Here is a 26,729-nt window from a genome sequence, read left to right on the forward strand (position 1 = left end):
ATTTGTAAGCCTTCTGTGTCTGTGCTTTATCAAGCCAGGACTATTCTGACACACCTACAATACGAACGTATGCTTGCAATTAATATTAGATTGTATAAAAAAAACTATTATAAATGTAGGTAATTATCCACCACTTTATTTATAAATTTTCACAAATTGCGCTAAGAGTTTAGAATACTGTCCTTACATTATAATTGATAATTATTGTATAATGTTTGCTACGAATACTATATTTATTGATTATATTTATCATATTTAGTAAATTTATGAGTTTTAGCGCTATTTTTAAATAATTCGCCAGACTTGGTTAGTATCAGGGCCGGCGCGGATATAATTCTTCGAAGCATAAATACATTCAACGACTATACAATTAAAGCCTAAAATATTTGCTTGAGTAGTTAGTCACTAATTGTCAAGATAAAAGATAACATAATTACGTTTCTCTATAAATAAGACACAAACATAAACTTTATAGTATTATTCACAGCTGCCGGCAAATCCTAATGATATCATCCTGATGAGTAAAATACGCATAAACCATTTCTTCCATAAATTGTTCTACTTTATTTTCAGACTTCAACAAAAATAAACATAAATTATTTCAGTGTACTTATGCGTACTTATTGACCCTTTACTCGATGCTTTTAGTGCTATCACAACCGATTGAATCAATGTAAGCTTATTTGTAAGTTGAGTTTTATCTAAGTACTTATATTTTTATGTATTAAATATTAAAAATAGAATCCTGGTAAACCTACAAATAAACCGTACGATAATGTAATAATATCGGCAATTACGCTAAATTAAGCTTATTATAGTTAGTATTATAGTATAGTTTATTATAGTAGTATTTATTTATTTGCAAAGCTTTTATTTATATATTTTTTTTAAATATATGATGACTAACGTCGAAACTGCCATCATCCCGTACATAAGTACTAAAAAATCTTTGCATCAATAAAGTTATTTTACTTTTGAAATAAAATATACTTTTAAGAATCTGCTCGTATTAACATTATGTATAACGGCTTCCAATTCACTCCGTCTGAACAATGCAAAAGACAGGTAGTCTAAACTCTTGTGAATTTATAGAAGCTATTGGTATAAAAATTATTATTCTGCATTATTTCAAGCAGATATTACGTATATCATTAAAATTCGGGTTCCAACTATACATACGCGCATACTATACATACTATACATACACACACACACACACACACACACACACACACACACACACTTCCTTTTGCCTAGATTATAACCACAAGTAGTAAGCAATTATTATTTCTTCGTTTTTATCTCTTTTGTGTATTTTTATTATGTTATATTTAAAGAAAAAACATGTTTAATTTTAATGTTGATGTAATTTTTAAGGCAATAAAATGTTTTATTATTATTATTATTAAAATATAATAAAGTTATATATTTCTTATTCCGAAATCCTAATCATCACACAGAGGTCCACGTTAATGTGTAGGTACTAGCGGCATAATCATAACACAGTAATATGCATTGCATAATAATTTGTTTGTTATTTTAAGCGAAACTTCAATAAATTGAATAAACATTATGTTCCCAAGCAGAACGTATTAACGTTGAATATATTAATTAATGCAAATACCTAAAGACATTTTTAATTTGTTCAAACCAGTACAAAAATTCACAAGTTGAATAAATTAAACTTGTCGAAACTTATAAACTTCTAAGAATTAAAAACATCTTCATAACTTAACAATGCCACATTTAAAGTTTCAAATTGATAGCTGATATATTGATAGCAAATAAATAGCTGGTATCTATAAAACAGGTACATAGGTATAAAACTTGTTTTAGAAATTGCTTCTGCATATAGGTATATGGAATAGGTATATGGAATTAAATTATTTTATTGGATCTCTCTCGTGCACTAATTTTTTGGCAAATATGTAAGTATACGTACTAAAGCTACCATAAATAAAGTAAATTTATTAACCGTGAGGATGACAGAGAAATTCTTCTATCCTTTCAATGAGTAGTTGAGAGGCTTCATATTTTAGGTGAGACAGTTAATTAGATGAGCAATAAATATAGTAAATAAGTCTACCTACTACCTAAATGCAAAAACAAATATTATTTTTCTCAGACAAAATGTTCCAACGTATTTTTACGTAAAGCAATTAACTTTTAGCCTTCACTGTTCATAGTTAATCTGAAATATTTCTCATATCATATTTGATTTATTGATAAGCAGTAAAATTTTCGACTGCTAAAATTAAAAAATCAAATGTCATTGTCACGTTTGACACAAGAATGACATACATGACAGCTGATCTCTGAAACAGCGGTGAATGCAGTGATTGTTCTTGCCTAATCAGAAAAATTGTCCTTTTATAAATAACGGTACATTATTATGTTTATTCACTGAAGACTGTCGTGCCAGACGTTGTTGTGCTACTTAAACAAACATGAAACCAAAATCCGGACTCACGAGATTTCACAATTGCTACATTTTACGCAATGGAAAAATTATTAAAGAAGACTTATGGATACGAGATGGTAAAATTGTTAACCCTGAACAAGTATTTTATGTGGAACAAGCTGAAGCTGATGTGACCGAAAACTGCGAGAATTTATTAATTGCTCCTGGGTTCATTGACATTCAAGTTAACGGTAGGTCATCCCTTTATATTAATACATATTATAATATTTATTTTATTCGGTCTCACTTTATCCTATTCTTTAATCACAGTACGCCTTTCGACAACCAAATATATAATCTGATCTAATTACTTTATATATATCACTTTGTTGAACTTGATAAAATATAAATGTTATGTGTTAAAATACAATCATTATTAAACACTGAATACCCAAGGTCCTGTCATCTTAAGGAAAGATGAAGGTAACAAAGTAAGGAAAATGTTACCTACTTAGCATATTATACTGCAACAAAGAAAAATCTCAACAAATCAAACATGTTTAATATGCAATTATGTATTATGTTTAATAAACATAATTATTGTTCAAATTATTTATTTTCTATGCTATTTTATTATAATTCGTTATTTTTTTTTAATTTTTACTCATAATAATTCAATCCATTTTCAAATTATGTATTGATTATTGACTATATAAAACAAATACATGAGAATTAATAAATATCAACAAAGACTCTGACAAACTCACAAGGAAAATTACTGTTTTTCTTGTTTTATTTAAAGAACTTATTTCACAGTTAATTTGAAAGTTTGAAACATGTTGTATTTATTACCCAGCCATGGCATTAAATTATTAAATGCTTATGTATTTATTTAAATAGGTGGTTGGGGTGTTGACTTCTCATATGACTGTGAAAATGTTGAGGAAGGAGTTAAAAAAGTGGCAAAAGAGTTGTTAGCTCATGGTGTAACATCATTCTGCCCCACAATGGTCACCTCAGAGAAGGAGAAATATCAGAAGATATTACCGAAGATCCAAAAGAAACAAGGAGGTAAAGATGGGGCAACTATTCTCGGAGTACACTTGGAGGGGCCATTTATAAGTTTAGTGAAGAAGGGAGCTCATAAGGAGGAATATATCAAAAACCCTGAAAAGGTGAGATGTAAAAAAAATACTTCAGTAAAGAACATGTGTTGACTACTGTAAATGTATGTGGAAGTTGTATAGTTAAAAATCAACAGTATCTGTTTTATTTGAAATGGTTAATATTGTGTGAATATATGAAATGATTACACATGCTTTTTTTAGAAATATTTAACTGTTCATGAAAATGTAATTGATCAGTTTGGTAATATATCATAATGGTAACAAGTAATTTATGTCATATTGTTTTTATAGAAGTTTATGCATATTGGTGTCAAAAGTTTATTTAAAACAGGAAGGCAAGTATTTATTAAAACAGTATTCAATAATTATAGATGTTTCAGAAGTATGTTTTATAACTTTTTTTCATAAATAGTCTACATTTAATGTAATTCTATGGAAATAGAAGTCAATCACATCAAATAATGAACACCATTTACATAGCTGAGTTGCAGAGAATACAAGCCATTATTGAAACTAACTGTTAAATACACTACAATGATTTTAAGTGTTATGATAACAGTTTGCACCATTCTGCAATAATGTTTTATCATTGGTAAATATCATTAACCCACATTTCAGTAAATACTTATCAAGGTTACTGAACTCTTTATCTGTAATAACACATTACTGTGTCTATATTGATATATTTCTATATACTGAAAGATAAAATTTCTCTTTTTTAATATAAATAACAACAAGCTCTTTGATAATATTTATATTTTGTCTAAAAAACGACAAAGTTATCCACGAAGAAATATAAAAAAAAAAATATACGGTTGAATTGAGAAACCTCCTACTTTTTTGAAGTCGGTTAAAAATACCTACACTAAGAATTATTTTAATTTGCTGTATCTTCATTCTTAATAGACTATTACTACTACTACTTTGCTTTACTGCTACCTATTTATGCCTGATACCTATTGGAAAGGCATATTTAAGAAAGGAGCTGTGAATAAGTCTTCAGGGTTACTGCTGACACATATGTAGCTGACTGAAAATTAATATCTATTAATAATTGTCTTGCAGGGTTTAGAATCAATTCGTGAAGTATATGGATCTCTGGACAATGTTATCATTGTTACATTGGCACCTGAATTGCAAGGGGCCACAGAAGCTACAAAGAGTTTAACTAAGATGGGTATAAAAGTAGCACTGGGCCATTCAGCAGCGAGTCTTGCCCAGGGTGAGGAGGCAGTAAAGAATGGTGCTAACCTGATAACTCATTTATTTAATGCTATGCTGCCAGTAAGTATATTAATCCACTTAAAAAATTACTTTCTTTATAGAACGTGTTTATGTTGATGAAAAATCTGTTTTGCAAATGTTCAGTTTACATTACTTTTTTAAATTAAAATTCCTATTTTTTTTTATAGTTCCATCACCGGGACCCTGGCCTTGTTGGATTATTAGCATCTTCAACAGAAAAACAAGTTTATTATGGTATAATATCAGATGGTATACACACCCATCCAGCAGCTCTTCGAATTGCATGTAGGACAAATCCAGAAGGTAATGTTTTAAGGCAGTGTTAAATAGTGATGTGTGTTCTGGTTGCAGGTGTGTAGTAAGGAAGACATACTTTTCCGAGGCATTCCAGCTTAACCCTCAAGGCTATTGGCGCATCTGTAGCCAGCCTCATGTGGAATCTAATCTGGGGTTAATTACAGATGTCCAAGGGCAGCAGTATCCACATACCATAAGGTGGACTGCATACATAAAACTCTTATTATATTTGTTTTTGGTGTCAGATAACCATGGACTCCAATGACCACTTAACAACAGATGAACTGCACGAATGTTACCTAGTTACCTCATTACAATGACCGTCGCTCAGATCATTAGGATAGTAGATTAGTTATATTATTCCTCCTAAAAATCACCGCACATTTTTACAGGTTTGGTTCTGGTCAGCGATGCGTTTGCCGCGCAGGGACTGGCCGACGGTACTTACCGGATTGGTCCGCAATCCGTTAGTGTTGAGAAAGGTCGTGCCTACATTTCAGGCACTACTACCCTGTGTGGCAGCACTACAGCCCTCGACGAGTGCGTTAGTACTTTTAAGCAGGCTACGAGTAAGTATTCCCAAATAAAATATTTAATTATCATCAAACTATTCACTATAATCAACTATTGACAATCGCAAAAAAATGTCTATAAATACCTCGTATTGAATTCCCCTTTTTTAATATTATTGGTATTACTATTTGTAAAAAATTTTCGACAATAGAGTCAAAAAGAAGTTTCCCGAAAACTACATAATATAGGTACTATGTACAAAAACTATGTATAGAAAGCATTATTGCCTAATTCATAAATATTATTGTCACTGTAATAGAGATATTCTATATTTAATTTTTAAATTGCATGTGGAGGCTTAACAGAAAATATGTTATTACCTATACCTACCACAATATATGACCTTGAGATAACTTTTCTTTTCCAGATTGCTCCGTGGAATACGCTTTGGAAACGGCATCCCTACACCCAGCTAAAGCTTTAGGCATAGACCATATAAAGGGAAATTTAAACTTTGATTGTGATGCGGATTTCATTATTATGAATCCAGATACTTTGAAAGTTCTCTCAACTTGGATTGCAGGTGAATGTGTATATAGAGTTTAATCATGATTATAATTTACTAATATGAATTAGGTGTATCCTATCCGACAGTGAATAATTGTGATTATCAATGTGATTTTTTATTTTATACAATCATATGTAATATGGATTTTTTATAGTCGCTGAGCGACCATAATATAAAAGTTATATATCTAAAGGGTTTCTTATTTTCTTTCATATATTCCTCCCAATATATTTTCCTTCCTCGAATAATAATCCCTCACACCAAGACCTATTGTACAATTTTGGCAAAAATACTATTTTAAACATTATACACGGTTACTGAAAATTCGATACATTCCCTTGGAGGGGTAAAAGTAGAGCTCATTTACAATAGGTTTTGTCATTAAGTACCCTAGCCGATAGTGATTTGTTTTTGAGATATTCAAGTTTTTGTGTTTTTATTTCTAAATAGTACCTAGTATAGTTTTCATCATTTATTAATAACAAGCTGATTTTTCGTGAGTAGCTTCGTTTCGACAAGACGCCCAACATTTTTCCTTACAGCAATGTTGGTAAGTGGTAGCTTGATGGGGCAGCAAGGATAAAATATGTTGACCGGACGAATTCTAAAAATTTATTACTAACCAAATTTTTCTTTGTTAATTATCAAGATAATTATTTAAATAACGTGAAAAAATATTTGTCCTACAAAATATAACATACCATGCAATTTGTAGGACAATGTGCATGGTAGACTATGTAAATGGTAGACAGCCAATAAAAAAAAATCAGCTGGTTAGTAATTATTTTTCATGACCTTGTTTATGATACATGTTGGAGAGGGGGGACGCCTTAATAAAAACCTTATATTTTGTAGGACAAATATTTTTTCACGTTATTTAAATAATTATCTTGATAATTAACAAAGAAAAATTTGGTTAGTAATAAATTTTTAGAATTCGTCCGGTCAACATATTTTATCCTTGCTGCCCCATCAAGCTACCATTTACCAACATTGCTGTAAGGAAAAATGTTGGGCGTCTTGTCGAAACGAAGCTACTCACGAAAAATCAGCTTGTTAGTAATAAATGATGAAAACTATACTAGGGATCCTGTACCAAAATACCGGTTTCAGGCAAAAAATAAAATACTCCTAAATGAATAAATAATAAAAAACCCTTTTTATTTCCACTTCAGAGTGAATTTGCATAAAAAGGATGTATGGAATGTGTCGTACAAATTATTAAAATAATAGCCCTATTTCACTAGCTATCCCAAAAATAGGATCAAAATAGGACATTCACTTAGGAGCATTTTAATTTTGCCTGAAATCGGAGTTTAGAAATAAAAACAAAAACTTGAATATCTCAAAAACAAATCACTATCGGCTAGGGTACTTAATGACAAAACCTATTGCAAATGAGCTCTACAAAATTGCCCCTCCAAGGGAATGTATGAATGTATCGAACTCTCAGTAACCCTGTATAACCCATATTTGTCTCACTGTGGAATATAGCTTATTTATCCACTAAGAAAAGCTTAATCTAAAAAGGGGGTAGGTACATCTCAAGTAGACCAGCCTAACCTGACCATAACACCAGGTTTTCCATCATACAATAAAAAAGCAATTTTAGTGGCATGGAAAATCTTTATTGAAGTAAATATATTTATAAAGTCAGTACAATTTAAGTTCAATAGTTTCCAAAAATATTAAAGTGCAGGTTGCTGATCACCTGGCAATGTTAAATATGATTATTTCTTAATTAAAATACAAGCTAATATTGAGAAAACTGTAATATGTGAATAATAACATGTATATACCTAAATAAAATCATGACAAAAATATATTTTAGGCAGGCTCTGAATTACACTGCTCTGTGCTGTTGTCGTCCTGGCCACAGTTCGATAATATAAACTTAATTAGGAAACCGCAAATGTTCATTGAAAATTCAACGTCAGCTACACAAAAGAGTATCACTACTATCAAATTCTCAAGTAACGTTCGCGGAAAAATTTTTGGTCAAAAAAAGATGTGCAACTAATTGAGATAAAACTCTACATCTGTCCATGCACGAATGTCAACGCTATATTTGCGACTATGATAACCTGTAGTGCGATCAATTCCCTCAGGACTTTCACTACGTGGGCAGATGGGCATAGTTGGACATCTTAATTTTACAATAAAATCAAGTTACAAACTACGCAATGTATATTCATGTATACAATATTACTAAGTGTATGTATGTATAATAATGTAAATACATTTTCATGAAAAACGAAATAATATCACGGAATATTCAAAGAGCCAAAATATTTGAGATTAACTCTACCTCAATACCATTAACTTCTAAGATCTAGGCACAATGCAGCAGAGACTCCTGTATGGATAACAATTTTCGTTGACTGTGGGGCAAAATAGTCGTAACAGATTCAGCTAACACCATCACACATACTGAAGACATTATTTAAACTGCTGTTCCCTTTTGTTCGTTTCATGCGATCAAAAAAATTAAGAAATGTTTGAGAAAGTTCCAATATCTAATTTCTTAATGAGAAGCAGTAAAGAATAACGGTTTCAGAGCCAGTAAGCCTGTGCTGATGTTGCTGGAGCCCCGTGCAACTTGCACATGTGGCAAGCTGCCGTGAAGGCAAACAACTACTTCTAAAAACTTTAATGTTTACAATGTTTTAAAAGTTTTACGGAGGGTATTGTCTGTTAGATATAATTTTGTGCGTCCACAAATATTATAGGTACATAACACTCCTTGTGGACTACACCTAAGTTTAAAATACTTTAACAGAATTAAATTATTGAGCAATATATTCGTATGAGAATATAGTAGACATTTGCTCGGCTGCACCAACTACAGAAAAAACATCGTAATTCTAGTATCAAATACCAATGCACACTCCACAAATGTCATTTAATTATGATGAAAAATTATTAATAATTAAATTATATGCAAGAAAAGAATCTTTGGATCAAAATTAAAATATGCATTTGGAACATGCACCTTTCACACAAACAAAATACAATAAATTTAAAACGTTTTAACATAAAAACGACCAACTTAAAAGGTTAAACTAGAATATACTTAAATAACTAATATAACTAGTTGAAAACAAAAGCCATAACCATACAAACTAAGGAAGTACAGAGAGAAAAAGAGAGAGAAGAGTAGCCACTGAAGTTGTAAGTTCACGGTAAAAAACAATTACATCGTTCTCACTTTACGTCAAACGCTTGTAAAAACATAATTAATTATTGCGTGCATCAGTACTCCTAACTCGAAATACCATAAATTAATGATAGATGGATGATTGTACATCGTCTTATGCATGAGTTAAAAGCTTTATGTATTGAACTACGCTTTACATTTACGCTATACAAGCAATATTTAAAATGTTTATTCGAACTAACAAAAGACGTAATGTGAGAGAGACAAGGGTATTCGGTATGATATGTTTGTTATTTACTGAATAATTTGAGAGATGAAGTACAATTAACGGCCACTTACGTGAAAATTATGCTTAAAGTTATAGAATCAAATGAATTAAAAATAAGACACTACAATACGTAAATACCAAGAATTGTATATTAAAATATTTGTACTTTTACTGACTAAAGGAAAAAAACCATTGGCAACGCTAATAATCCTATAATTGTAAAAAAAATAACTTGTATAATGTAGATTGAAAATGGTCATCTCAAATTCGTTCACTCTAGATGTGGAATGCAATTAGAATTCTTTAACAATATTAAAAGGTATAATAATATATTAAATTTTTATAATCAGCTCAACAATGTATATAATCTATAATAATTTAAAAGCCTAGATCCAAACTGTGATATTTATTGCACAAGCACTCATGTGGCTTAAAATTCCAATGGGAATAGAGCTCACAACCTTATTTAAACGTTGATTTTTGAAAAAGTGGAGACCAAAATGATGGTGTTTAGTGGTAAGGTGGGTAAACAAATACTACAATTATCATGAAGTATCTAACTAATACTAAAATACCATGAGATTTTTTTTATAACTAATACGTTTTTATGGAGCACGAGATAAAGTAAATGCCACTATTTCTATGATCACTATACTTGTCAGGCAAGCAGGTGATCAGCGTACTGTGCCCTATCCAGACCAAATGCTAAATAATAAAAAGTAAAAGTAGCTGAACCCCACCCACGGTCATTTTACACGGTCCGTAAGTGATTAAGAATCGAATGTAACGCCACAAACTCCACTGGAACAAACGAGCTGTGCTTGGTGCCACAACATAGGCAATACGCCCACCTCCAATAGGGAGGGTAACATTTTAGAGCTCACCTTGTGCGCTGCGAACCCTACGACTATTACATTATTCGCCATTAAACGTATGCCAATCGTAAAAATGTGAATGCCTAAAGTCGCCTCGATGAAGAGACGATCGCAGAGCAACATCTTTTAGGTAATTGTTTAATGTCATACAATATAATAACTACATCTACTGAAGTAATTTATTGCTGGATACATAAGGGAATATAGATTTAAGAGAAATATATTTACCAAAAATTGCTTTAAAGTGTATATAGGTAACTTTTAAGATTCCCGAGAAAGGCTACTGTAATGTACTCTAATGATACAATTATTATCAAGTAATGTCAATGGACAATAGATACCATTTGACCTGCCATTACCCCATACTAAGTGCTTACTTGCTACAGCAAGAATATACAGCCAAGCAGGCGCGACGAATACCGCCGCCTCCCGCGCCACCCACTAACAAACACTCTAAACAACACCACCCGTAGGCAAACATGTGATACTGTTCTTTGTATATCGAATTGAAAAATACTATCACTACAAAAATTCTACGCCGACACCTACGTAAGATATATGGCAAGAACAAAGGAAACATTGTCAACAATATCACCAAAAATAATTCAGGACAAAATAATTGTATAAATGATAATACTTTCAAATAATCGGCAGAATGTTAACACCGATGTAATTATTCAAAAAATTACACATATATATGATATTTAAACTTCAAATTTATTAATATTGAAATTCACACATAAAATAGTATAATTTGTAAAATTATCCAAAACTTATCACACCACATTTTTATATTTTTATGCAACCCTAAGCAATATTATTAATAGCGTCAAACGCTCCCTTTGGGGCTCATATTAAAGTTCTATTTCGGTTAATTTTACGTCACTAACACACAATAATTTTGATCAATGGACAACAAATAAAAATTGAACATTATTATATTTAAACCCTGAATATTAAAAACAAAAATTGGCAACAATTAGTAACTAATTTGACATATATTTTTATAATTATACAATAAAATAATTACTGTGCATGCACAAATATGGTAAGAAAATAATTTGGCAGTAAAAATTCGTAAAATCTAAAGGCCTAAACACACTGGCCAAAAATACTATTTAAATATAGGCCCGGAACATATAATTAAACAAAACAGATAAATGAAAAAATCAGAGTATTAATCACACCTATCATCCACGAAGGGTATGTAGACTCATTTTAACCTAGTTAAAATAAAGAAAATAAAATTCCCTAATACTATCGGGACAAAAAATCCTGAACAAATAACTTAAAAACAATATGAAAAATAAACCCAAAAGTTACTCACTAATAAATAGAGGATTCAGACTCAACGTCAAATTCAACTTATCACTGGCTCTACATCGGCGACTTACCGCCGCGCCCCAATAATGCGTGTCTTTTACATGTTGAAGTCTTCATAAATGTTGGTTCGCTATGTCTCTCTATTATTGCTCATATCACATTCAATGTCGCTAATGTATTCAATATTAATAACGGTTCCAATACGCAACAAATAATAAACATTACTAATTAAGTACATATTACATTGGATTACACATGTCGCTAGTGAATTGCTATATTGATTAAACTTTTAATTAATGATAATAATATGGCTTCGCAATACACTTACATGTTATAAGTGAATACTTTATATAATTTTAATATTATATTAAAACACGTCTAATAATTTACAAAAGCAGGAACTAAGGTTTGTAAAACAAAATTAAATGAAGGAATTTTAGTAAAGATCTCCTTTACTTTTAAACTCTGTAAAAATCGACGAAAATTAGAGAGCATTATATTAAATAATATATCAACAAAATATCACACTCAATTTCAGGTGGTCTGGTTAAGTACTATTTTGTTTTTGAAAACATAAAAATATTGCAAATCAAAATAATGGTCCTTGATAATAACGCGAATATATATATAGTAACAGTATCCACATTGTATATATAATTAGCTTGTGGGTTTTAAAATAGCACATTTCACAAACCTTGACTAAATTGTATTGCTTTAATTTTGTTTGCCTTGACAAACTTTGTAATTGTTCCTATTGGAAGACTAAAGTTACCACACTAGCCAATCGTTGAACTGACAGTAACTATGTATACATGACCATTATTTCAAATTGCAATAAGAACAATAATACCATATTATTATCAAGGTACCTTACTTGTCTTCCAATCCTCCCAATGCTACATAAAGCCGTGTTCTACGACCCGTTAAACCTATTTCAACATTATTATGTAAACCACATATTTTATATTTTTTTGTATCAACTAGCTAATTTACGAATCTCAATTTCGAATATTAAATGTGGATAGCTATAAAAATATATAATTTTGGCGAAATGTATACGATTATATTTTTTTTAAATAAAATAATGTTTAAAATGGCACATTCATGGATATATAAGTATCTCGTGCCAATACATCGGCTATTCCTTGGTTATAATTATAAATCGTGACGATGAGAAAACAATTAATTTTAGAATACTTGCAATGGTTTTGTGACAATATTTACTTGCATAACACTAAAGATAGAATATACTCACTTGAAAATGACTATAATAACTAGTTGACAAGTGACTCCAAATTTTAAAAACCTTAACTTTAATATAGTATTAATACATTGTGGGTATATATGCACGAAAATGCCACATAAACAATTTGTTTAAGTAATTTCTACTTTTTTTAAATATTTAAGTTACATTGTACAAAATTATTGCAAAGGTTTTAATAAGAATAAAAATGACATTCGCATATACTTTAGCATCAGAAAATTTTGCTTTAAACCAACCAAACATTATATATAATTGGTATATAATAGCCTACCCATGAAAAATCTTTCAAATATAGGCTCTCAAAACAATAGTACATGGAAAACTTTTTGTATAGACACAAGTATTCTGTAAATGGTAAATATATTTTAACGGACAATATATAATATTGTATACGCGATTAACCTAAACTAGATGGCACGTTATTTTAGTGTCGCCTCCTTTGGTCATAATTAGACTAAAAATTTTGTTAACAATAACTCAATTGTGCGTTCAAAAGTGATCACTATCGCAAAACTATACTCAGAGGTCAGCCAGACGTTGTTCGTTCTGATCTCTACAAATATATATACGTATATTGTTTAGTTGTTGTATGGAGTAACGCAACTCTTGGAAAAGGCGACACTCCCACGCAGACCCCTAATTGACATGTATTATTAACTTCACTCGAACTAGGAACCATACCAGCTGCTAATTTAGAAACGAAATCTTAATCATGCAAGTCAATAGTTTGAAGTATTTAATTCCATTCAATTATAGATAAATCATACTTGGTGTCCGTAATAACTACAAGCTTTGCTGAACTAGGTATTTTAAATGTGTATTGAAATATTATTTATAAAATTTACTGTATAGCTCAAGACGTTAAATTCCAAAATGTCTATTAGTAACAAGAAACAGTCTATCATATTTATGTATTCCTACCAAATATGAAAAATCTACAATAAAATGACCTTCACATACCTACTTGACTGGATTAATAATAAAAAAGTTGATACTAGCCTAAACTTTGGATTCTTTCTTACTACAACTAAATGCAACCACAATAAAACGAGAAATTAAAGAAACCAAAAATACGCAAGTACTTTGGGAATAAAAATACCTATCCACAAGCAGTGATACCAATTAAATCTTAAAATCCTAAAATCCACAACACAGGGAGACAGTGAAAGATATAGGCAAATTGGGATCACTGTAGTTCACTGCAAATGGACATGTTAAAATCAGACTAATATGAAATTTAACATAAAATAACAAAGTAATTAGTCAAATACTGGTTTAGCAAAATTGTTAAGCTTTGTAAAATCAGCAATTAAATATAAAATATAGGGAATAAATGTGAGATCGTGTAGTATGCAGACTTACAGCCATCGAGTTACTCCTCAGACAATGTAAAGGGTGTTGAGGACTAGAACATGGTGATTATTCTTAGCCAGAGTGACAATGTATCCTTCAGAAGTTATCTTCAATCCGCAGCAGCGTGAAACCTGCGTAATTGATATATTTTTAAAATTAGTAACAAAATACTTGCAGGCATGTCCAAACTGCACATTAGCTTAGTCAGTATTACATGGTTAAGTAATACTGTCGATTTTTCTATGACAGAAGCGCATATATTTGGCTCTATGCCCAAACTGCATAAGAATTTACACCTACGGAAGACGTAATAGCCAATTTGTAAATAAAATATTCCTAATTTGGTTTATCCTCTAAAGTCCTGATTATTCATAATGATGAAAGAGTCAAAAATGTATAACTCACTTAATAGTGAAGGATTCTACCACCTTATATATTACTTACCTTATATTGACATAATGTCAATATAATTTTTAAGGTGGTAGAATCCTCTATGGTTTGACTCCCAACTATTTCTGCCTATTAACATCCGTGTTAAACGCTGATGTGTTCGGGTTTGAAGGGGGTGGTAAGGGAGACATACTTTTCCGAGGCATTTCAGCTTAATCCTCAAGGGTAGCGGCGCATCTGTGGCCGACCTCAGGTAGGAATCTAATCTTATCTGGAGAGATCAAAGATGTACATGGGCAGCAGTAGCCACTTACAATCAGGTGGACTGCATACTCGTCTGCAACTCTTATAATATAAAAAAAAAGCAACTCACTTTTACGTAAGGGCATTCAAATTCAGTGACCAGCACTCCATCGCGAGAGAATACCGCTACGTGGAACTTGTTGCCGTGAGAGTCACCAATGAGGACGTCGCCAGCGTCGGAGACGTCGATACCATTCGGGAAATTAGTCACGTTCTCACATCCGATACGACGGAGGAAGCGGCCCTCGTCGTCGAACACAACCACGCAATGCCCTTTGAAGTCGCACACGTAAAACTCCTTGCCTGAAAAACAATGTTTAAAATCTATGAAAATGTCCTCCTAAAGTATACAAAGAATTAACATTTTTTTTTTAAATTTAAATATCATATATCTAAAACGCTACTTCACTTTACTTCGATAACAGACAAAGATTTTGGGGATGAAAAATGTTCACTAACGCAATGACATACCGAATTGAACAGAATGGCGGATAGCGAAAAATTCTGAGCGAAAATTCAATACGATAAATAATTATACTATGAAATATAATGAATATAATTATTCAATGATCATTATTTTTGGCACTATTAGGTTTAATAAAAATTCTAGTCAATTAATAACACTATAAGAATAATTCAAACATCTTTTCATAAAAAAAACAGTCGAATTGAACAATCTCGATTTTTTGAAGTCTATTAAAAAGATGTTATTCTCTGTTCCCACTTACCGCTGATAGCTATATCCGAGGGCTCCCTCATGCATTCACTGCAATCGAACCAGCTCATGAGGTCGCCTTCTTCAGACAAAATGAAAACGGTCGGCGTCACGCTGTCTACGGCCACAATAAGACCTTCAGCGGTAACGGCCAATCCAGCCACGATATCGATAAATCGAACCTAATAAAACATAATAATTTAACGTAATGTCCAATAAGTTGAAAGCAATAAAAATATATCTAGTTTATTTAGGCGCAGAATGTCCAGTACGTAAAACAGCCAATTCGCAAAAATGTCCAATAAGTATAAACTACAATTCCGATAAGGATTATTTGCGAACGATGAACATATTGCAAATTGCCATTCTGCGCCTAAGCCTGTACATGTACATACAGCAATTTTCTTCAAGAAATGTCCATTCTTGGTGAAAATCTGCATCCGCGAGCGCTCGTTTCCACGATCGCAGACCACAAACTTTCCTGTAGCGCGAACCACTGCAACTTTACGTGGATACCAAAGCTGACCTTCTTCCTTGCCAGCAACGCCAAAATTAAACTTATGGTTTCCAGACTTGTCAAATACCTACAAAATTTCATTGTTATTGACATATTTTTAAAATAATAGCAAAAAGAGGATGATTTGTGCATAAATTAAATTACTTACTGTTATGCGATGATTATTAGTGTCAGCTACAATGATATCCTCATCATTTCCGAGGCAAAAGCCATGAGGTGAATTGAATTGTCCCTTGCCACCACCTAGCTGGCCAAATTTGAATCTAATATGCATTGGTGTAGCTTTATTTGCGCGTACAAGTGGGGCCGGTGGGGCTACCAAAGCTGCCTCCTCAGCAGGAGTGAGCAGTGGTCTTCCAGGAGACACACCACGAGGTCCAACTCCCCCAATACCTCCTACACTTCTGCAAGCTTCTGCAACAACACCTCCATAACCATTCACTTCTGCAAAAAAATATAGATTTAATGTATCATCAACTACATTTACAATAATATTATGATCAATGATTGCAATTTTCACCTGTATTCAAGCCCAGCTTAGCAAGCGCTTGTAAATTATTGTATGCTTGGGGAGAGTTCAAATCTCCTGCGAGTAATTCAGCTAAAGTGAATGACGGGGCCGGAGACGCATGGGGCGGCGGCGGGACGTCCTTCTCGGCGATACTAGCCAGCTGTTGCAAATTGTACTCCACCATAGATGGCAGTGCAGGAACACCAGTAACAGCACCGACGCCTTGCACGCTATTCAAATTCACCACTCCTGGTATAGCGCCAGCGTTACCAACGGGGCCAACGCCAGCGCCTACAACCGGTACTCCAATGCCGGGCACACCAACACCGGGCACTCCCACCATACCGCCTACGCCAGTAACACCCGTAACGCGACGAACATTACCCAGTGGGAAATCATCGAAAACTGGCGCATTTGTTATGGACACAGCTGGTGAATGAGAGTTGGACGCCACCGATACAATGGCGGATGATTCGCTAGCGCGTTTTCTTTCCTCCGCTATGGTGGTCTCAGTGCGGAATGTACCGAAAGTATCTTCGGTAATAGCATCAAACTTATCCATTTTTGTAACAAACTCCAAGGAATAATCCACATCAAACTCAGGTGCTCCTTCTAACAAGCGTGCAAATTGAGACGCGACAGTTTTCTTCAGCATGACGATTTCGGTGCCGTCTCCGCGTCGGAGTAGTTTTGTCGCAAAGTTGCAAGCGCAATCAATACGCTGGACAGTTTTATCGACGCGATCGAATAAGTCCATTACTTTTAATTCTCTTTCCTTGTGAAGCTGTTCGAGTTCTTCGAGCGCCTTCTCACGACGTCTTTCGAGAGAGGCCTTATAGGCATGGAAAGCTTCGTTGATAACAGTCTCTGCTTCATCTCGCTGACGCTGCAAATCGCCCAGAGCATCGTCAAGCCTAGCAGATGCGCTACCAGCGGCAACAGCTCGTGCATTAGCTTCAACGATAAAGTTACGCAGTTCGGCGCGAAGATTAGGTTCAGCATCAACAATGCGTTCGCAACGGTGCTCTCCTACTTTATGATCCACAGTGAGACATTCAGTGCAAGCTCCAACTTCGCACTCACAGCAATAGAATTTAAGACTTTCTCCAACATGGCGAGTGCAAAAAATAGGCTTATGCACAGCAGCTTTCTCCTTAGATGACCTTAGAGCATCAAATGGTACTACTCGATGATTTTCAAAGCACCTCATAAACTCATGAGCAGAGTTGCAGTTGGAGCACAAGAAATGAGAACAATCAGTACATCTTGCAACAGCTGGTTCCTTACTCTTGCAGCAAGTGCAGACAACAGATTGGTCCATAGAGGACACATCGAGAATGTTGGTAAGCATGTAATCTGAAGGAAGAGAAGCAGCTCCTCCACCAGTAATCTAAAATTAGAGTAATTGAGATTTTAAAATATGTTTTATTTTAACAGAAATGTATATAATTATAATTAGCGCCATTACCTTGGTCTCCTGTTTACACAGAGGACATTCAACAGCCAGATCATACTTAAGAGAATCCCCTGCCTCGTTTACCATCAGCTTGTCAATGCACGCTTCACAGAATACATGAAGGCATGACAACACACGAGGGCTGCATAGTTTATTGCTGTAAATTAATTATAATTATGTACTATTACAGTCACCCTTAAAAAATAAGATTCTTAAGATTGTATGTCAATACAAAACTTACTCGCAGATTGTACAATTTTGATCTTGTTTCCCATTTTCAGTAGACTCCAAGGACCCTTCATCTCCAAGACTTACCAAACTATCCACATAAAGCTCCCCATTAATTTCTTCCATTTTAACTTATAATTATGTTTGGTGTATAATGTATATCCTTCAGCTCAAACAACAACAATCTGAAACAATTTTTATTTATTTAAGTTAAACTTCATATTTTTAATCCTTTAGAGAAGGCATAGACATATACATGTCAACTTTTAATCTATTAGCATATTTCTATTTGTTATAAGAAATGCAAAGAAGAATAATATTATTAGTCATCACTCTAGCCTTTACTTGCCTACCATTAATAAACCACTCAAAATAATAAGTAATATTGCTTGATATAAAATGACACTAAATTGTTTTCATTTAATCCTGTTTAATTTAGACATTTGATTTGTTTTGAATTTTGATAAACATATAAAAACATCAAGCTGAAAATTGAGTTATTGTTTGATTACAAACTTGAATACATACAATTGTGTTACACTATTCATTATCAAGTATCAACCTATCATAACTCAGTATTCTAAATTATCCAGCTTCAAAATAAATATTATAAGAACAAATACAATACATAGAATTGATTTTGAAAGTTTTTTATGTATGAATTTGTAGTAAGTAATAGAGAACCCTGGAAATATTTACGGTTCCTGCCAAAAACCTAATATATTACTTACTGTTTTTTAACCTTCCCATTGGTCACATTCTGCATTATGTAATAAGAATATCTAATAAGTATATTATATGGTGTAACAAACAATTATATGACAAATAATTGATTATTTAAACTTGTATGTTAATTATGAACTGTTTGTAGATATTAATTATCACCATCATTTCTTAATGATAATGAAGTACCTACTTACACTTTATACATCATTAAGATTAAGAACACCTACATACATAGACATTATCATAATTTATGTAGTATTGTTGTACAAGGTGGGGTGGTCCAACAGCAGAAACATAGTAGAGGTCACACAGCACAAAGAAAACTCAGCTAGTAATTAAAAAAAGTTCATACCCTATTCATAATTCTAAAAAATTCAGCGAAATACAAAAACCTTCACTTTTAAGAATTTTTGAACACCTATGCTAAAATCAGCCATTGAAACATAAATAGTCCTATATATAGCTTCATAAGTATATACAGTATTATTCTGTATATAGTACTGTATACTATGTACTATATACTGCATTCACTACTTTAGATAACAAAAAGTAATAGTAATTACCAAAATCAAGCAGCTTTTATAGAGGAGCTGTAGGAGATTATGTAACAAGATTATTCTGAATATATTGATTAAATCAATTTGTGTTTCTACATTTAGTCAATTTCACAATAACAAATTTGAATACAGATTTTGTACTTCATATTTTATACAGATTTTATGACAAAATGAAAACTTAAGTTAAATTTAATATAGAATATTACTTAAATATAAAACAATTACTTTTAAACTAAACATTTAAACTGATATTAGCTGAAAGTAAGAAAGTTCTTAATGGATTTTAATTGTGTTTACACACAAATATGGCACCTTAGATAAATTATAAGTGGTGTATAGTTTAGGACCCATTTTTCATTCATATTTTAATACATCATCTTTTTACTACCTTTACAAAGATAAATGCCAAGTCATAATCCTGATAATATAAAATATTATATTTCCAACAAGACCATACATATAAAATGCCTAAAGATAGAATAAGGAAAATAACAAAACTGATTGCTTAACATAATTAGGTTTAATAAGTTAACAGGATAAGTTTATTTTAAAAAATAGGGAAATAATGACCCACCTATTATATTATGAAATAAATTTTAGCAGACTGTAGAAATATACTATTTCCATAGAGTATATGTATATCCTTGCATGTGAAGCTTACACAAATATTATTGAAGTAGTTATTGAAGTAAATGTGCACAAATTTCTGTCTTTTTTATTTCCCTCTATGCATTTACTACCTTGCAAATTTGCAGATACCCTGATTGCAGATTCTAGGAATGAAAGTATGTTTCAAAATATATATTGGAGCATAAAACAAATTCTTATGGTTTTATGTTTAAGATTTCTATATCTCAAAAATAACTAAAAATCTGTATGTTCACTAATAATAATTAAACAATTTTGTTCAGGGATTACTTAGCTCGATCTTTTATATAAGATAACATTATAAATATTATCTATTTTATATCTAAATATTACTTATTACATTCTTTTTTTTCAAAAATTATAGTTTTTTATTAAGAATATTTGAATTTAGTCTATATATATCAACCATACTGCTGCAAGACAATAATAAATATCATGAATTATAAATATGATACAACTGAATGTTTAGAAACATTTTATAATATGTTAAGGTAATTACAACTGCATTACCTACTACTACTACTGTTTACTGTGTACTGTTTTACTAATGATATAATTTAATATGATATATTTTATAAGACAAGTAAGTAGATTTTGATTTACAAGATTTTCAGTTGATTAAGAGTTAATCATTGGACAATATAAACTTTATTAATGATTATACAGTAACATCTCATTAAAAGTTTTCATGTACTGTTATTGTACTTTTGAGCAATAATTCCTTTTTGGGCAAATGTACCATAATTTACTTTAACAATCAATGGAATCATTGTGAGAAAATCTGATATGCCTGAAAGTCTTTAGTTTGCAATGGTGAGTTTCAAGTTTAACAATCTACTCTTGGCCAGCGTGGTATTCCTTTCAAACTTTGAATGGGATACCTGAGGCTACAGTAACTGCAATGGGTGGATGATAAGATATTTTATATAGTAATGTTACAAGAAATACTTAATCACAATGATTTTTTAAAATAAAGAATGGAAAGGCTATGGTATGATAATTGACATGTTTCAACACATAGATAGCTGTTATTATTTGAAAACCATTTTTTCCTTTTTATTACAATTATTGCAGTATCATAGGACACTGAGGGAATTGTCACTATTCCTAATATTTCATCAAATAAGTGTAAAAAAGCTGTATGATATAGGGTTTAATAAATTATCTTAAAACAAAGTAAGCGCTGTAGAACATGAATGACGGTTAGTTGGTCGCGCATAAAAAATTAAAAAATACGTATTTCGAACACCAATTATTCTACAGATTTGCTTGAATATGGCTGCGTGGACATATAATTGTTAATAAAACATCAACACAAAATCAAATGATCGATCAAAAGCTGTCTACATATCTATAAGTATATAATATCAAAAACGCAATGCACCATGCATGATGCAGACAATGGCGAAGGTCGATAGTCCATTTCCACATGTATTTACCAAAAAACCCTAACCGAAAGATATACACATAATTTAAAAAGGAATTACTAACCTTTAACAGTATTATATTGCAGAAAAAGTAGATAATTATTCGCGCAGGATGTTCGACCACGCCGTAACTATGAGAATACTCATCACTAGGTAAATAAATAAAAAATGAGCATCAAGCTTTAACAGATATTTTTTTAAATAAAATAGTTTCTTCGATGAATTAAAAGTATTGTTTTGTCACGTTCTCATTTTAAAAAGACGAATGAATACATCACTGTTTAGGTATTGATTTTCTTCGTTGGTTGCGCTTCACTTCAAATGACTTTTCATTGAATATAATTAAGATATGGCAACCCCGAAATAAAGTGTCGTTGGACGAAATAGTAAAGTTTGTAATTATTATGGGGTGAAAAATATATATAGTTACTGATAACAATATTCTAATTATTTTTATAAGCATTGACTAATCCATAAATATATAATAAAAAAGAATAATCGCATGAATACATAATCTGCTACATATTTGTAGATGAAGTTTTATCATAAGGCAGAGTTTTATACTTTATTTTTTGATAAATTATTTTTATCGTGGTCTTTAATCCGAATAGATGGGTCCGATATAGTCCGAATCGGTAATTTTGATGCATGTATCCGAAGAGTAGTAATCTGCATGCATCTAAGCGCCAGTTCACATTACATCGTACTGATAGTTTTACCGTTTACCACCGGGTCTTGATATAATACTAAGAGATAAGAATGGTTTTATTCATATTAAATCGAACTGATGTGTGATCAATGTAGACAGTAAAATTGTAGTTGGCCCAATTTATATGCACTGGTCTTATAAGCCACAGTTAAATGTACAGCTGGGTTTAGTTCTCACAATAAGCGATAGGCAATAGTGATATCGTACATATACTATAAAAAATAAAACGCGGAACCAGTAGTCGGCAAATAATAAATGTGTCGGGCCGATTAAATGTGTTTTGGCTTCTGAAGCCTTATTTCGTATTGATTATAAACAAAGAGCAACCTATATAGGTATAGTTTCGCTTCAAATAACATCATGTGACTGATCAGATTTTATGAAATACTGATAAAAAATGTTAATAGGCCTTCAGGGCCAAATCCGAAACTATAAGGATTAGCCAAAAATGCTGAATGGAGTTACGAGGTGGATTTTGATAAAAACTATAACTGCATCATTCATTTTTTAAAATATATTTTTCCCTAGCCGGGATTCGAGCGAGGTCATTTTGGAAGAAAATACACCCTTTATATTATTTCACTATCTGATAGTATCGCTTATAAGGATCAAATTCTGGGAAGTAATTTTATGTGATAAATTACAGGAAAATATTTTTTTTAAAGAAAATACATTCGATTTCCGACTAGGGAAAAAGATATTTTAAAAAACTTATGATGCAGTTTAAGTTTTTATCAAAATCGGCCTCATAACTCCTTTCAGCATTTTCCGCTAATCCTTGTAGTTTCGGATTTGGCCCTGAAGGCATATTTGAAAAATTCACCCGGAATACCACTAAGTTCAAAAGATATATCTCTCTCTTTTCACTTTAGTGATAAATTTTGCGCACCTCTAGTCTATGGATGCCGTGTTGCCAACTAATTAGTCTGACAAATTCAACCGTGCTTGTGGCGGTTTTCGGAAACAGTTCTTTGTTGTCAGCTTTATGAACGACTTTTCAATTTCCCCGTATAAAAAGATGTTAGGTTTTATGTTAATTTAACTAAATTACCAGCTTAGAAACTACATCTTGCGTTATTTGCCGATATAATTAATAATTTTTAACATTATTCTTATAGATTCATAATAATATTATGTTAAATATTGAAAATTATAATCCTCAAAATTTCCCGCTATTTAAGTAGTTTTGGCATCCTAGCAACATTATAGCTGTCTGTGTCGCCTCTGTCATCTGCACAGAAAAGTTTGTCAGACAAGCTGTCTCACCACTCTCACCCGACAATTGTCATCTGTCACTCCCTTATGTTTAATGTGGACGATTGAAAGTTGTGTTATAAACTATAACCCTTTAGTGCAATTTTAACTTATTAATAATTTACAACATCCAAATCATTCTTTAATAGTGTAGTAAGTTATAACATAATAAATTAAAAATGACATTTATCACTAACTGGGAAGAATTTGAAAAGTCTGCTGAAATGCTGTACTTGCGAGATCCTGTGAACACTCGTTACAGTACGAAATATTCGCATTCAAAAGGAGTATTTCTTGCTAAAATCACCGACAATAAGAAGGTACATCAATCTTGAAAGTTAAATAAATATGTAGATATGTTATTACGCAGTATTATGATATTGAAAATTGAAGTATTTTTGCTTTCATATAGCATATAGTTACTTTTCTAGGTTTAAAGTATGCAGTTCACTTGATTTGAGTGATATCTTTAATCAAAACAGGAGTTCTACTTGAAGCTGGTTACAGAGGCATTGTTGCATCTAGTATTTACATGGTCTCCTCACATTTATGTCAGCTAGCATCTACCTTCCACCCGAACACTGAAACTGCTTCAAGCTAGAAATAAGTGTGTCAGTGGTATCTCCATGGCTCCTCCACATAGTTCTATGACCTTAAGAAGTTTCTTCATATTTCTAATTGGCATAATGATCTGTAATATGGAATGTATCCTTTCTCCTATGACTATGATATAAAAAAATGATTGTTGTATTTTTTTATGATAAAAATTGTCATATTTCATTTAATTTTTTGTTACAGTGCTTACAATATAAGACTGAAGTACAACAGGATGTCAGGAAGATAGATAAGTTTATGTCGAATTTAATGAGGCATATGGCATCTAATGACAATTAATATATATGTAAGAAGTATTGTTTTTGTTTCATTAAATGCTCCTCTTCCTTAGGATATGTTGATTTCAGCTGGATGTTTGTGGCAACAGAACAATCATTTTAGAATTAATTATAATGACCTACTTCAAATACCAAGCACTCGAGAAACTTTGAAAAATGCATTTGCATCTTATCATAGTTTGATGTTTTATCTAGCAGTATTTAGGGCGATTTTGTTGTTGATTTAAACACTTGTATTAGTCATAATAAAAGATTTGTATCTCAATATCATACAGTAGACCTTTGGCTTCGGTGGTTCGGTTTTCAAGCTTACACTTCTTCATGTAAGCAAGACCGAAGGGTACTTATTACATGAACAAAATATGTATTCTTGGGAACCGAACCACCCATACTACCCTTCAATCTAAACTCGGGAAGGGAAATTGTGGTCAATAATTGCCCAAGTGAGAGTCAAACTCGCACTCGGACCACCAAATTTTCAGTTTTATTTTATTTTATTTATTTTAGTATTTATAATTGTAGTAGCCACACAAAGTAAATGCAGTATAAAAATTTGAACTCATTTTGGTTCAGTATATAAAACGAAAAGACCGAAAAATAACGTTTTCTTGTGTAACAACCTCTAATAATCTTTAACTTTGACTGACATGGAGGCTTAATAATAGGGTTTCGTAAGTTTCGTCTTTATCCTTTAGGTACAGATAACAGAATCCTAAACTAAAGTAAAGGATACAAACCTAAAAATGAAAACAAATGTCTTTTTAAAAATGTACATGTGACATTTCAGGGGTAATCAACATGTACCCATAAAATATTTTATTAAGCAGGATATTTATTTCCTTGATAATTAAAAACTTTACATAAGTATTGTCGCAATCTAGAAAGATTTGATATTGAACGTAATATTTTTGTATAATAATAAGAACAGTACAGTGCAGAACATTTGCAAGTCCAAAAAGAACAAAATACGCAAAAAATACTTTATTTCCTTTATGTTTTACCTAATATTATGTTAATTTGTTCATTAGGGATATATTTCAGCTATTCTTTTTCTTTACAAGGGATTATACTTTTTTATTTAAAAATAAATAAATGATGAGCCAAATGTTTACAACACTCTTGCTGTCAGCCAAAACTGGATGCGATGTTGTGATTTGTCAAGTTACGTCATTTCATTGTTAACACTTTTAGATGGTGTTGTAAGCTGTCAAAAGTATTTTAATGTGTATTTTTAAAAAAAATATACCAATATTGATTTAATGATTATTATACTACGACTGAATATTTTAAATAAATTATTAACATGTTTAGTATTATTTTCAATTATTTCTAAAATATGAATGCAAATGCCATGTATCCAAAATTAATTATTTTTAAAGCCACGATTCTGCTGCTTGTTGCCATTCTTAAAAATGATGAAATCGTGAAAATTATAAAGGCGCTTTATATCTTTTACGCACCTAAAATCTTTTTGTCTTTAATTGAAATAAATTTTTGTTTTTAGTTTTTCACGTTTCTTGCTACCTGATTTGTTTGACCTAAATCTCTCAATACTACTACATATAACAACATTTTTAATGAATTTGGCTTACTGAATGATACCTTTATAATATTAATGAATGTATCATACTAACACAGTTGCTGGTGCACTATATAAGTTACTATAATCTTTGGTGTAAAGGGATCATCACTGCTGCTTCTTTATTTAGATCTGTAATCAAAGCAGAATAGGGCTTAAGTCCTAAGCATAGGTTAAGATTTGTTATCATGGCCCCTAAGGAGTAAGCTGAATAGTGAATATCTCTTGTAAAATGACTTTCCATAATGATATTCGCGCAGTCTACTAACGGAGTTAAGAAACTTTGTTCCAAAAATGATTATAGCGGCGATGCCTTTGGATTGCTTTGGAGTAGATTCAGAAGGATTCAGTAATATTTTTCATAGATCATCGCCATCATCAATCCAGTACCTACTGTCCCACGGCTGGGCACGGGTTTCCTCTTA

At 31.8% G+C, this 26,729-nt stretch overlaps 3 protein-coding genes across 3 annotated transcripts; 2 read left to right on the forward strand and 1 right to left on the reverse strand.

Annotated features, from left to right (window-relative positions):
* The first annotated feature begins 2,311 nt into the window (after positions 1–2,311).
* On the forward strand, positions 2,312–6,343 carry LOC140751641 (N-acetylglucosamine-6-phosphate deacetylase). Its single transcript, XM_073085617.1, has 6 exons — positions 2,312–2,652; positions 3,302–3,576; positions 4,594–4,812; positions 4,941–5,076; positions 5,463–5,639; positions 6,011–6,343. The coding sequence occupies exons 1-6, from the start codon at positions 2,448–2,450 to the stop codon at positions 6,187–6,189; spliced, it is 1,191 nt and encodes a 396-aa protein (XP_072941718.1). The 5' UTR covers positions 2,312–2,447; the 3' UTR covers positions 6,190–6,343.
* Positions 6,344–7,757: 1,414 nt separating this feature from the next.
* On the reverse strand, positions 7,758–22,186 carry mei-P26 (E3 ubiquitin-protein ligase meiotic P26). The gene is made up of 9 exons (XM_073086097.1): positions 21,934–22,186; positions 18,525–18,696; positions 18,296–18,440; positions 16,837–18,217; positions 16,465–16,760; positions 16,195–16,383; positions 15,813–15,981; positions 15,155–15,387; positions 7,758–14,522 (listed from the first exon to the last, which is right to left on the reverse strand). Exons 2-9 carry the CDS (start codon positions 18,635–18,637, stop codon positions 14,418–14,420), a joined length of 2,631 nt encoding a protein of 876 aa, XP_072942198.1. The 5' UTR covers positions 18,638–18,696; positions 21,934–22,186; the 3' UTR covers positions 7,758–14,417.
* A 1,687-nt stretch (positions 22,187–23,873) lies between these two features.
* Srp9 (signal recognition particle 9) lies at positions 23,874–24,743 on the forward strand. Its single transcript, XM_073085616.1, has 2 exons — positions 23,874–24,152; positions 24,631–24,743. The coding sequence occupies exons 1-2, from the start codon at positions 24,012–24,014 to the stop codon at positions 24,724–24,726; spliced, it is 237 nt and encodes a 78-aa protein (XP_072941717.1). The 5' UTR covers positions 23,874–24,011; the 3' UTR covers positions 24,727–24,743.
* The last annotated feature ends 1,986 nt before the right edge of the window (positions 24,744–26,729 follow it).

This window comes from Epargyreus clarus, unplaced genomic scaffold (genome assembly GCF_041222505.1).
Source record: "Epargyreus clarus isolate Ecla_fem2 unplaced genomic scaffold, WU_Ecla_fem_2.2 ptg000023l, whole genome shotgun sequence".
Taxonomy (NCBI): Eukaryota; Metazoa; Arthropoda; class Insecta; order Lepidoptera; family Hesperiidae; genus Epargyreus; species Epargyreus clarus.